At 45.4% G+C, this 13270-nt stretch overlaps 1 protein-coding gene across 3 annotated transcripts in view; it reads left to right on the top strand.

Moving 5' to 3' along the window:
* rbl1 (retinoblastoma-like 1 (p107)) overlaps nucleotides 1–13270 on the top strand; it is an 84335-nt gene that overhangs the window by 64127 nt on the left and 6938 nt on the right. For 2 of the 3 annotated variants that reach the window (XM_048608161.1, XM_048608163.1), the window contains one exon: nucleotides 10601–10765. In XM_048608161.1, the coding sequence (XP_048464118.1) occupies nucleotides 10601–10765 (165 nt within the window). Of the gene's footprint in view, nucleotides 1–10600; nucleotides 10766–13270 lie in introns of those variants that run through there. The other variant, XM_048608162.1, reaches the window with a different exon arrangement.

Here is a 13270-nt window from a genome sequence, read left to right as displayed (position 1 = left end):
CCAGCAAGTATGTCATTTTGGATAAGGACAGGATTGTGCTTCACTGTGGTGCCTTTGTACACTTATTTGAAGATTTATCTGTTAGTATTTGGAATGGGGACAAATTACTGAAGGACATCTGGTCCCTGTGGCATGCTGATCAAAAAGGAGTTGTCATCATCTGGAGAGGAGGAAAAATATTGTTTCAACTGTTTGAGTGTTTTCCAGCGTATGATATTGATACTTTGTCAGGTTAAGTAGTTTGGTCATTCATGTAAGTGTTACAGGAAGCAGACTCGCACACTAATCCATATCACTTTATATGGTACCAGAACTCAGTACATATCAATGGAGGTCCCTTCTGATCTGATTGGATGGGCCTTTCCTTCCAAGGGTAAGAAACAAGTTAATACCATTTAGAAGTCCTAAACCTGCCCTCACGGCAACAATCATCAATCCTGATGTTTTGCAAGAGCACTGCTTAATTGGCCTGGCTCTTCAAATGTCCTGGGTTCTGGCCTTCCTGAGGAGGTTGTTGCATCACATCACAGTAGACCCAAAATCTGAAGGTCATGTCCTTGTATCAGTTCTGAAAATAACCAGCGCTGGAGATCACAGCGGGTCAGACAGGATCCATAGAGAGAGAGCAAGCTAACGTTTCGAGTCTGTTTGACTCTTCTTCAGAGCTGAAGTGAAGTGTGAAGTGGCCAGCTTTCATGCTATAGCTCAAGCGGGACCCAATCACACTGTTGTGAGTGATGGAAAGGGGCAAGGGTGGAAGTGTAGTGACGGGTCAAATGCAGTTGAGGACCCTGTCAACTACACTGGGTGGGAAACCACGGTCACGGAAGAAGCAAACCACGTCAGCAGCACTGTTTTGGAAAGTGGCATCATCAGAACAGATACAACGTAGGCAAAGGAAGTGGGAGAATGGGATGGAGTCCTTGCAGGACGTGAGGTGTCATGAACTGTAGTGAAGGTAGCTATTGGGAGTCAGAGGCTTTATAATGGAGGCAGTGGACAGTTTATTCCCTGAAATGGAGACAGAGAAGTCAAGGAAAGGAAGTGTCAGAAATGGACGACGTGAAAATTATAGATGGGTGGAAATTGGAGACAAAATGAACAATGTTTTCAAGGTCCTGGCAGGAGCATGAAACAGCACTGAAGCAGTCATTAATGTACTGAGAAAAGAGTTGTGGGGTGGGGCAGTGTAAGACTGGAACAAGGATCGTTCCACATACCCTAAAGAGTGGCAGGCATAACTGGAACCCATGCGGGTATCTGTAGCCCCTCCTTTGACTTGACAGAAGTGAAATGAGTTAAAGGAAAAATTCTTCAGTGAGAGAACAAGTTCACCCAGGCAGAGGAGAGTGGTGGTGGAGAAGGATTGTTCAGGCCTCTGGTTGAGGAAGAAGCCAAGAGCGTTCAGATTATCCTAGTGGAGGTATAGATTGAGATTGAGGGGGGATCTTATAGAAACATATAAAATTATGAAGGGAATAGATAAGATAGAAGTAGAGAGGATGTTTCCACTGGCAGGTGAAGCTAGGACAAGAGGGCATAGCCTCAAGGTTACAGGGAGCAGATTTAGGACTGAACTGAGAAGGAATTTCTTCACCCAGAGGGTTGTTAATCTATGGAATTCCTTGCCCAGTGAAGTAGTTGACGCTACTTCAGTAAATGCTTTTTGAAAAAAAAGGTAGATTTTTTTTGAACAATAAAGGAATTAAGGGATACGGTGAGAACGCGGGCAAGTGGATCTGAGTCCACGAAAGATCAGCCATGATCTTATTGAATGGCGGAGCAGGCTCGAAGGGCCAGACGGCCTACTCCTGCTCCTAGTTCTTATGTTCTTATGTATAGAAGGTTTGGACATCCATGGTGAACAGGAGGCAGTTAGGGCTCAGGAACTGGAAAATGTCAGTATGGTGGAGGGCATCCGAGAAATTGTTGAGGTAGGTGGGCAAAGTCTGGACAAGTGGACAGAGGATGGAATTAAAGGAGGAAATGAACTCGGTGGGGCAAGAACAGGTTGATATGATGGGCCTGCTAAGGCAGTCTGGTTTGTGGATTTTGGGAAGGAGGTAGAGGGGGCTGTCTGGGGTTGGGAGACGACTAGGTTGGAGGCAGTGGGGGAGAAGATCTCCGGAGGTAATGAGGTCGGTTACAGTCCTGGCAACAATGGCTTAATGTTCGGATGTGGAGTCATGGTCCAGGGGGTAGTAGGAAGAAGTGTCTGCGAGCTGAACGGTAAAGGTCAGTCTGCCAGATTGGCCTGTTGATGGCAAAGTTAGGATTGGACCGAAGAGAGCAAAGTGCACCAATTTCACAAGGGACAGGTTAAAGTGAGTGAGAGGATCAGAGAAATTGAGATGGCTGACTGTGTCTTCCTTGTGCTCGTGAGGCTGTCCCTAACCCGAGTTCTGTTTGGTAGGCTTGCCGTGACAAAAGGGCGACAACACCCTGCACTGCCTGAGCACTGCAGCCTGTTCTCTCTGCAATCTACGTTGACCCAGTGGGGTGTTCAGAGTGTCTTATAAAATGGAATGGGTATCATGCACAGGAACAGGTCCTTCAGCCCCTCAAGCCTGCACCGACATGCTGTCCATCACAACTAAAACCCCCTACTTTCCAGGGACCGTATCCCTCTATTCCCATCCTGTTCATGTATTTGTCAAGACGCCCTTTAAACATCACTATCGTATGTGCTTCCACTACCTCCAGTGGAGTTCCAGGCACCCACCACTTTCTGTAAAAATCTTGACTCATACATCACCTTTAAACCTTGCCGCTCACACCTTAAACCTATGCCCCTTAGTAACTGTCTCTTCCACCCTGGGAAAAAGCTTCTGACTGTCCAGTCTGTCCATGCCCTTCATAATCTTGTAGAGCTCTGTCAGATCCCCCCTCAACTTCCATCGTTCCAGTGAGAACAACCCAAGTTTCTCCAACCTCTCCTCCTAGCTGATGCCCACCATACCAGGCAACATCCTGGTAAATCTTTTCTGTACCCTCTCCAAAGCCACCACATCCTTCTGGTAATGTGGCGACCAGAATTGAACACGATATTCTAAATGCGGCCTAACTAAGGTTTGATGAAGCTGCAACATTACCTGCCAATTTTAAAACTCAGCGCCTTGGCCAATGAAAGCAAGCATGCCATATGCCTTGTTGACTACCTTCTCCACCTCCATTGCCACTTTCAGTGACCTGTACACCCAGATCCCTCTGCCTATCAGTACGCTTTCCATCTGGATTAGACCTTCCGAAATGCATTACCTTATGTTTTTTGGGATTTAACTCCATCTGCCATCTCACTGCCCAAGTCACCAACCGATCTATATCCATCTCGGATGATTGTCTGTGTGGAGTTTGCACATTCTCCCCGTGTCTGCATGGGTTTCCTCCAGGTGTTCCGATTTCCTCCCACTGTCCAAAGATGTGCAGGCTAGGTGGATTGGCCATGCTAAATTGCCCATAGTGTTCAGGGATGTGTAGATTAGATGGGTTATAGGGGGATGTCTGGGTGGGATGCTGTGGACTTGTTGGGCCGAAGGGCCTGTTTCCACACTGGAGGGAGTCTGTCCAAGTCTAAGCTGTATCCTTTGACAGTCCTCATCGCTGTCCGCAATTCCACCAACCTTTGTGTCATCGGCAAATTTAGTAATCAGACCAGTTACATTTTCCTCCAAATCATTTATATATATAACAAACAGCAAAGGTCCTAACACTGATCCCTTGGGAACGCCACTAGTCACAGCCCTCCATTCAGAAATGCACCCTTCCACTGCTACCCTCTGTCTTCTATGACCAAGCCAGTTTTTTATCCATTTTGCAAGCTCACCTCTGACCCTGTGCGACTTTACCTTCTGTATCAGCCTGCCATGAGGGACCTTGTCAAAGGCCTTACTGAAGTCCAGGTAGACAACATCCACTGGCCTACCCTCATTGATCATCTTCGTCACTTACTCAAAAAAATCAACCAAGTTAGTGAGACACGACCTCCCCTTCGCAAAACCATGTTGCCTGTCGCTAATACACCCACTGATTTCCAAGTGGGAGTAAATCCTGTCTCGAAGAATCCTCTCCAGTAATTTCCCTACTACTGATGTAAGGCTCACAGGCCTGTAATTAGCTGGATTATCCTTGTCACCCTTCTTCAACAAAGGAACAGCACTGGCTATTCTCCAATCTTCTGGGACCTCCCCTGTAGCCAGTGAGGATACAAAGATTTCCCTCAAGGCCCCAACAATTTCTTCCCTTGCCTCTCTCAGTATTTTGGAGTATATCCCATCAGGCCCTGGGGACTTGTCTACCTTAATGTTTTTCAAGACTCCCAATACCACCTCCCTTTTGATCTCAACATGACCCAAACTATCTACACACCCTTCCCCAGACTCATCATCCACGAAGTCCTTCTCAATGGTGAATACTGTGCAAAGTACTGATTTAATACCTTGACCATTTCCTCTGGCTCCACACATAAATACCCTTCCCTGTCCTTGAGTGGGCCAACCCTCTGCCTAGCTACCCTCTTGGTCTTTATATATGTATAAAAAGCCTTGAGATTTTCCTTAATCTATTGGCCAATGACTTTTCATCACCCCTTTTAGCCCTCCTGATTCCTTGCTTAAGTTTCTTTCGGCTTTCCTTATATTCCACCCTTGCTTCGTGTTCCCAGCCTCCTAGCCTTGATTAATGCTTCCTTTTTCTTTTTCATTAGGCTGACAATATCTCTTGTTATCCAAGGTTCCCTAAACCTGCCATACTTATCCTTCATCCTTACAGGAACGTGCTGCTCCTCAGTTCCCAGCAATTTAAGCTTGAAAGCCTCCCACATACCAGATATTGATTTGCCCTCAAACATCTGCCTCCCATCTACATTCTTCAGTTCCTGTCTCGTATTGTTATAATTAGCCTTCCCCCAATTTAGTACCTTCACCTGACAACTACACCTATCTTTATCCATCGGTACCTTAAAGCTTGCTGAATTGTGATCACTGTTCCCGAGCTGCTCCCCTACTGAGACGTCGACCACCTGGCCAGGCTCATTCCCCAATACTAGGTCCAGTATGGCCCATTTCCTCATTGGACTATCTACATACCGTTTCAAGGAGCCCTCCTGGATGCTCCTTACAAACTCTACTCCGTCGGAGCCCCAAGCACTAAGTGAGTCCCAGTCAGTATATGGGAAGTTAAAATCACCCACGACAACAACCCTGTTACTTTTACATCTTGCCAAAATCTGCCTACATATCTATTCTTCTATCTCTCGCTGGCTGTTGGGAGGCTTATAGTAAACCCCAAACATTGTGATTGCGTCCTTCCTGTACCTGAGCTCTGCCCATATTGCCCTAGCTGTATGAGCCATCCGAGGTGTCCTCCCGAAGTACAGCTGTGGTATTCTCCGTAACAGTTAGTGCAACTCCCCCACCCCTTTTATATCCCCCTCTATCCTGCCTGAAACATCTGTATCCTGGAACGTTAAGCTCCCTCCCTTAACCAAGTCTCTGTAGTAGCAACAACATCATAGTTCCAAGTACTAATCCAAGCTCGAAGTTCATCTGCCTTACCTGTTGCATTTCTTGCATTGAAACAGATGCACTTCAGTCCACCAGACCCGCTTTGTTTCGTAACCACATCCTGCCTGCTCCTCCTCTGAGTTTTACTGGCCCTATTCTCTAGTTTCCTTTCAGTTATTCACTTTTGCTTTGGTTCCCAACCCCCTGCCAAGCTAGTTTAAGTCCTCCTGAGTGACACCAGCAAATCTCCCTGCCAGGATATTTGTACCCGTCTTCTTGTACAGGTTCCACCTGCCCCAGAAGAGATCCCGATGATCCAAATATCTGAAACCCTCCCTCCTACAACATCTGTTTAGTCACACGTTGAGCTGTACTATCCTCCTATTTCTAGCCTCACTGGCATGTGGCACAGGGAGTAATCCCGAGATTACAACCTTGGAGGTCCTGCTCTTTAACTTTCTATCTAACTCCCTGAACTGCTGCTACAGGACCTCGTCACTTATCGAAACTATCTCGTTAGTACTGATATATACCACAACCTCTGGCTGTTCACTTGACAACAGCCCCTCCGCAAACCACCTTCTGGAAGCAGTGACTGCACTAATGCAGATCTTCCCCACGTCAGCCAATCAGCGTCACCACTCTGCTGCTCTCTTCTAGGTGAGTTCTTGGTGTCATCTGCAAATTTGCGTAACATTTCCCCACACGTTTTCGTCTATATTATTTAAGTATATAACAAACAATAAGGGCACCAGTACTGATCTTTGTGGTACACCACTGTACACCAGCCTCCAGTCACTCAAACAGCCTTCTGCTGATGCCCCTTGCATCCTATTACTAAGCCAGTTTCTGATCCATCTCGCCAGGTTTCCCTCAGTTCCATGTGCTTTCATCTTCTCAGTCAGTCTCTAATGTGGAACCTTTTCAAAAGGTTTGCTAAAATCCACATAAATTACATCGGCTGAACTTCCAACGTCCACACACTTGATCACATTTTCAAAAAAGTTCTGACAAATTTATTTGGCATGGACACCCTCTTTCAAAGCCTTGCTGACTATTCCTAATTAACTCATGCCTTTCCAAATAGGTATTAATTTGGTCCTTTAGAATTTTCTCCGATAGTTTCCCTACCACTGATGTAAGGGGCTAAAAAGGCTGGCAGCATCCAGGTAGAGAAGTCGCCGGGCCCAGATGGGATGCATCCTAGATTACTGAGAGAGGTAAGGGAGCAAATTGCAAAACTATTGACAGAAATTTTCCAGGTCCCTCTGAACATAAGGTTAGTCCTGGTGGACCGGAGGATTACAAATGTGACACGGTTGTTTAAGAAAGCAGCAAAGGAGAACTCTGGAAACGACAAGTGCTGTCAGCTTGACATTATTAGTGGGGAAAACTGATGGAGGCCATAACATGAGATAAGGTAAATACCTTCGAGAAATATGAATTAATACTAGACGGTCGCTATGGCTTTATCAAGGGCAGGTCATGTCTGAAAAATTTAATTGAGTCCTTTGATGAAGTGACATAGGTGGTGGATAGAGCAGTGCTGTGGGTGTTGTATATTTGGACTTTCAGATAGCATGATGGGTCCTTGGCAGCATGGAATAGAAGTTGGCTAAAAGATAGGAAATACAGGGTAGCTATAGATGGGCATTTCTGAGATTGCAGACAAGTTGAAAGTGGCGTTCGCCATGGATTAGTTTTGGGATCCTTGCTTTTTCTGATTTTAATAAAGCCTTTGACAAGGTTCTGCGTGGTAGACTAATTAGTAAAGTTAGATCACATGGGATTCAGGGTGAGCTTGTGAATTGGATGCAAAATTAGCTTAACGACCTGAGACAGATAGTGATAGGTGGTTGTTTCTCGGGCTGGAGGCCTGTGACCAGCGGTGTTCCACAGGGATTAGTGCTGGGTCCACTGTTTTTTTGTTTGTCATTTATATAAATGATTTAGATGAGAATGTAGAAAGTATGGTTAGTAAGTTTGCAGATGACACCAGAATTGGTGGTGTGGTGGACAGTGAAGAAAGCTATCCAAGATTACAAAGAGATCTTGATCGATTGGGTCAATGGGCTGCAGAGTGACAAATTGAGTTTAATTGGATAAATGCAAGATATTACATTTTGGTAAAACAAATAACAGCAAGACTTATACAGTTGAAAGTAAGGCCTTGGGCAGTGTTGTAGAACAAAAAACCTAGGGGTTCAAGTACATAATCCTTGAAATGTGCATCACATATAGATAAAGTGGTTAAGGCATTTAGCATGCTTGATTTCATTGCTCAAACCTTTGAATATAGGGTTGGGATATGATATTGAGGTTGTACAGGATGTTGGTGAGGCCCCTTCTGGAATACTGTGTCCAATTCTGGCCACCCTGTAATAGGAAGGATATTATTAAGCTGGAGAGGGTTCAGAAGAAATTTCCCAGCAACATCCTGATAATGAATAGTTTGAATTAGAAGGAAATGCCACATAGGCTGGTACTACCTTCACTGGAGCCTAGGAGGTTGAGAGATGACCTAATAGAGGTTTAGACCATAAGACATAGGAGCAGAAATTAGGCCGTTCGGCCTATTCAGTCCGCTGTGCTGTTCAATCATGGCTTATAAGTTCCTCAACCCCATTCTCCCGCTTTCTCCCCGTAACCCTTGATAACCAAGAACCTATCTATCTCCGTCTAAAATGTACACAATGGTCTGGCCTCCACAGCCTTCTGTGGTAGTGAATTCCATTGATTCACCACTGTCTGGCTAAAGAAGTTTCTCCTTATCTCGGTTCTAAAAGGTCTTCTCTTTACTCTATAAAGCTGTACCGTCGGGTCCTAGTCTCTCCTACCAATGGAAGCATCTTCCCAGCATCCACTCTGTCCAGGCCATTCAGTATTCTGTAAGTTTCAATTAGATCCCTGCTCATCCTTCTAAACTCCAATGAGTATAGTCCCAGAGTCCTCAAACATTCCTCATATGTTAAGCTTTCCATTCCTGGGACCATTCTCGTGAACCTCCTCTGAATCAACTCCAGGGCCAGCACATCATTCCTGAGGTATGGAGCCCAAAACTGTGCACAGTATTCCAAATGTGGCCTGACCAGGGCCTTATAAAGCCTCCGGAGTACATCCCTGCTTTCATATTCAAATCCTGTCAAAATAAATGCCAACATTGCATTAGCCTTCCTGACAACTGACTTAACCTGCAAGTTTACCTTGAGAGAATCCTGGATTAGAACTCCCAAGTCTCTACACTTCAGACTTCTGAATTTTCTCCCCATTTAGAAAATAGTCCATGCTTTTATTCTTCTTACCAAAGTGCATGACCTTCACACTTTCCCACGTTGTAGTTCATCTGCCACTTCTTTGCCCACTCTCCTAACCTGTCCAAATCCTTCTACAGCCTCTCCACCTCCTCAATACTACCTGTCCCTCTACCTATCTTTGTATCATCTGCAAACTTAGGCTGTTTATAAGACAATGAGGGTATAGATAAGGTGAATGGCAAGTGTCGTTTCCCTAGGATGAGGGATTTCAAGACTAGGGGGCATATTTTTAAGGTGAGAGGAGAAAGATTTAAAAAGATATGAGAGCCAATTTTTTTATAGTTGTTCATGTGTCAAATGAACTTCCAGAGGAAATGTTGGTTGCAGCTACAGTTTCAATGTTTAAAAGATGTTTAGATAAGTACATGAATAGGAAGTGTTTGGAGGTGTATGGGCCAAGCACAGGCAGGTGGGACTAGTTTAGTTTGGGATTATGATTGGTATGGACTGGTTGGACCGAAGGATCTGTTTCAATGCTGTATGACTCTTACAAATCTATAAATTGAAGCATAGAGTATAAAAGCAAGGTTCTGGGTACCTTATTTAAGAAAGAATGTTAAACTCTGGAGAAAGTGAAAAGGATATTTACTGGACTAATACCAGGAACAAGGGATTTTAGATACAAAGACAGATGAGAGAGATTGGGTTTGTCCTGTCTGGAGCAGAAAAGATTAAGAGGTGACCTCATTGAGGTGTTCAAAATTATGAACAATTTTGACAGGAAGAAAGGTTATTCTGTTTGTACTATTTGGTATGTCAGTAACTAGGGCTCACAATTTCAAGATTATCAGCGAGAGAGCTAGGAGTGAGATGAGGGGAAACTTCTTTACTCCGTTGTTAGGATTTGGAATGTGCTGCCTGGGAGAGTGGTGGAGGCAGATTCCGTAGGAAGTTTCAAAAGAGAGCAGGATATATATTTGAAAGTGAATTTAAAGGGCTAAAAAAATAGGGCTAGAGAATGGGACTAGCTCTTTCAGGAGCTGGCATAGACACAATGAACTGAAAGGCCTCCTTCTGTACCATAAAATTCTGTCATTTTATAGGGGTTGCTTTTGCTTATCAGACGCACTCTCCTTCCTCCTCTGCCACTACCATCAACACCAGAGTGCCACAAAGTTGATAGAATTGAAATAGCAATGAGGAAATACATCAGAGTTAGCTCATTAACTATCTGCTGTCTTGGACTCCTTTTTTGCTATAAAGTCTTGCTCTAACCTTTAAAATACAGAGTAGTAGAGAGTAAATTTTCCAAATTCTTCCTGTGAAAATGGATCTGAAAAAGAAATTTATCCTGTGTATTTCTTTTTTAAGAAACATGGCAGAGTGATAGCCAAAGCTAGTCTTCTCACATTGCTGGGTGCCTATTACAGCCTTGCTGATATGATTTGATCATCTGGCATGTTTGATAAGGCACCACAGGGCAAGTGGTTGACTGCTAAGGCCAGCAACTCATCCAAAATCTCAATTGTCAGCGGTGTCTTACTTGCAGCAGTACCATGAAGAATTCCGAACGAGATACCAGTGCTTAAGAATGGTTATAGTCTGCTGTGTTCATTTTAACTTGCTTATTTCCATTGTTGCTTGGAAAAAGCTGGTTTGGCTGCTGGTAGGGTAAATCTATCCATAGGGAATTCCATGTGTATCATGACATGTGGAGTAGACTCCAGGTATGATTTTCTAATTGTCAGGTTTAAAATTGGTTATTAACTGGTCTTTAAAATGGCTGTATAGAGATTGATTCCTGTGTTTCAGTATTACATCCAGCTTTGAATGTTGCCTTGACAGGTGGAAGCACCACCACTATCTCCTTTTCCGAATGTTAAACCCCACCCTGTATCACCACGACGGATATCACAGAGACATGCAGTCTACATCTCACCTCACAAGAATGGCACCTCCCTAACACCACGTACAGCTATGATGTACAGGTTTAACCGGAGCCCATCAAAGGTGAGCCACTTGCTATTAAATAATTGATCAGTTTGTGATTCTGTTTCAGTTCTTTTAGACAGTTTAACACCAATTTTCTAATAAATTTTGATGTTTACTTTCTGACCCTCTGGGCATTTTAGGAGTCAATCACATTGCTGTGGGTCTGGAGTCACATGTAGGCCTGAACACGTAATGATGGCAGTTTCTTTCCCTAAAGGATTTTAGCGAACCAGCTGGGTTTTTCCAACAATTGACAATGACATTTATTGAATTTAATTTAAATAAATCCTGACCTAGCCAGCGACACCCCCAACATCCAAATGAATTCTTAAAAATGAGAAACTGGAGGACACTGAACCATTGAATTTTTTTAAAAGAAATTAACAAGAGTTTGAAGGGAACCCAGAGACCACGCACAATAGAGCTGAAGAACACAGCAGGCCAGGTGGCATCAGAGGAACAAAAAATGTTGACGTTTCGGGTTAGGATCCTTCAGAAATGGGGAGGAGGGTGGGAGCTGGGAAATAAATAGAGGAAGGGTGGGGCTGGGGAAGGTAGGTGGGATGGTGATAGGTGAATGTGGGTAGGGAGTGGTGGGGATTGGTCAATGGGAAGGGTGGGACGGATAGGTGAGAGAGAAGATAGGTTGTGTCAGGTCAAGGAGGTGGGGATGAGAGGGAGGGTTGGTCATGGGATGAGGCCGGAGGTGGGGAGATTTTGAAAGTGGTGAATTCCATATTTAGGCCATCAGGCTGTAGGCTCCCAAGGTGCAATATGAGGCGTTGCTCCTCTAGTTTATGTGTGGTGGCACTGGAGGAGGCCCAGGATGGACATCTCACCCAGGGAGTGGGAGCGTGAGTTAAAATGGTTCGCGACCGGAGGTTTTGTCGTTTGTTACATAGAGAGCGCAGATGCCCCACGAAACGGTCCCTGAGTCGATGCTTGGTCTCACCGTTGTAGAGGAGGCCACATTGGGAGCAATGGATACAGTAACCAAGTCGGAGGATGTACAAGTGAACCACTGTCTGATGTGAAAAGTTTGCTTTGGTCCTGGAATAGAGGTGAGGAGGGTAGTGTAGAGGCAGGTGCAGCATTTCCTGTGGTTACAGGGAAAGGTGGTGGGGTGGGAGTGTGGAGCGGACAAGGGAATCGCGGAGAGTGGTCCCTATGAAAGGCAGATAAGGGTGGGGAGGGAATTATCTGTTTGGTGGTGCGGTCGGATTGTAGGTGGCGGAGAATGATACAGTGGATATGGAGGTTGGTGGGGTGGTATTTGAGGACCAGGGGAATTCTGTCTTTAATTTTGTTGGGTGGGAGGGGTTTTAAGGGCAATAGTATGGAAAATGCAAGAGATGCGATTGAGGACATTTTTGATCACCAGAGGGGAGAGTTTGTGGTCCTTGAAGTAGGAGGACATCTGGGATGTCTGGGAGTAGAATGCTCCATCTTGGGAGCAGATGAGGTGGTGGCGGAGGAATTGGGAGTAAGGGATCACATTCTTGCAGGAGGGTGGCTGAGAGGAAGTGTAGTCCAGGCAGCTGAGAGTTGGTGGGTTTGAACTGGGTGTTGAGGCGGTCAGGTCCAGGTGAATTTGAGGTTGGGGTGAAAGGTGTTAGTAAAGTTGATGAACTGTTAAAACTCCTTGTGGGAGCATGAGGCAGCGTCGATACAGTCATCAATGTAGCGAAGAAAGAGGTAGGGGGTGGTGCCAGTATAACAGTGGAAAAGAGACTGTTCTATATATCCTGCGAAGAGGCAGGTATAGCTTGGGCCTATGCAGGTGCCCATGGCTACCCCTCTTAGTATGTAGGAAGTGGGAGAAGTTAAAGGAGAAGTTGTTCAGGGTAAGGACAAGTTCTATTAAGTGGATAAGGGTGTCGGTGGAGGGAGACTGGTTGGGCCTGCGGGAGAGGTAGAAGCGGAGGGCTTTTAGGCTACCTATTTAGGTGTGGGGGGTGCGAGTGTACAGGGACTGGATGTCCATGGTGAAGAGGAGGTGTTGGGGGCCAGGGATTTGGAAGTCTTGGAGGAAGTGCAGGGTGTGGGTGGTGTCCTGGACGTAGTGGGGAGTTCCTGGACCAGGGGGACAAAAAGCAGTGTCAAGATAAGCAGGGGCAGGAGCAGGCAGAGACAATGGGTCGGCCGGGACAATCAGGTTTGTGGATTGTGGGTAGGAGATAGAATCGGGCGGTGTGGGTTTGGGGACCGACTAGGTTGGAGGCTGTGGATGGGAGGTCACCTGAGGTGATGAGGTTATGAATGGTCTGAAACACAATGGTTTGGTGGTCAGGGGTGGGGTCATAATCCAAGACCCAAAGCAAACCTTTCATATCCAACAGGGGTTCACCTGTACATCCTCCAACTTGGTCTACTGTATCCGTTGCTCCCAATGTGGCCTCCTCTACATCGGTGAGACCAAGTGTAGACTCCGGGACCATTTCATGGAGCATCTGCGCTCTGTATGTGACAAACAACAACACCTTCTGGTTGCCAACCACTTTAACTCCTCACCAACACCCACTA

Source organism: Rhincodon typus, chromosome 19 (assembly GCF_021869965.1).
Source record: "Rhincodon typus isolate 14 chromosome 19, sRhiTyp1.1, whole genome shotgun sequence".
In the NCBI taxonomy this organism is placed as follows: Eukaryota; Metazoa; Chordata; class Chondrichthyes; order Orectolobiformes; family Rhincodontidae; genus Rhincodon; species Rhincodon typus.
Note: the sequence above shows the minus strand (reverse complement) of the source record. Positions and strands in the feature narration are given on the sequence as shown.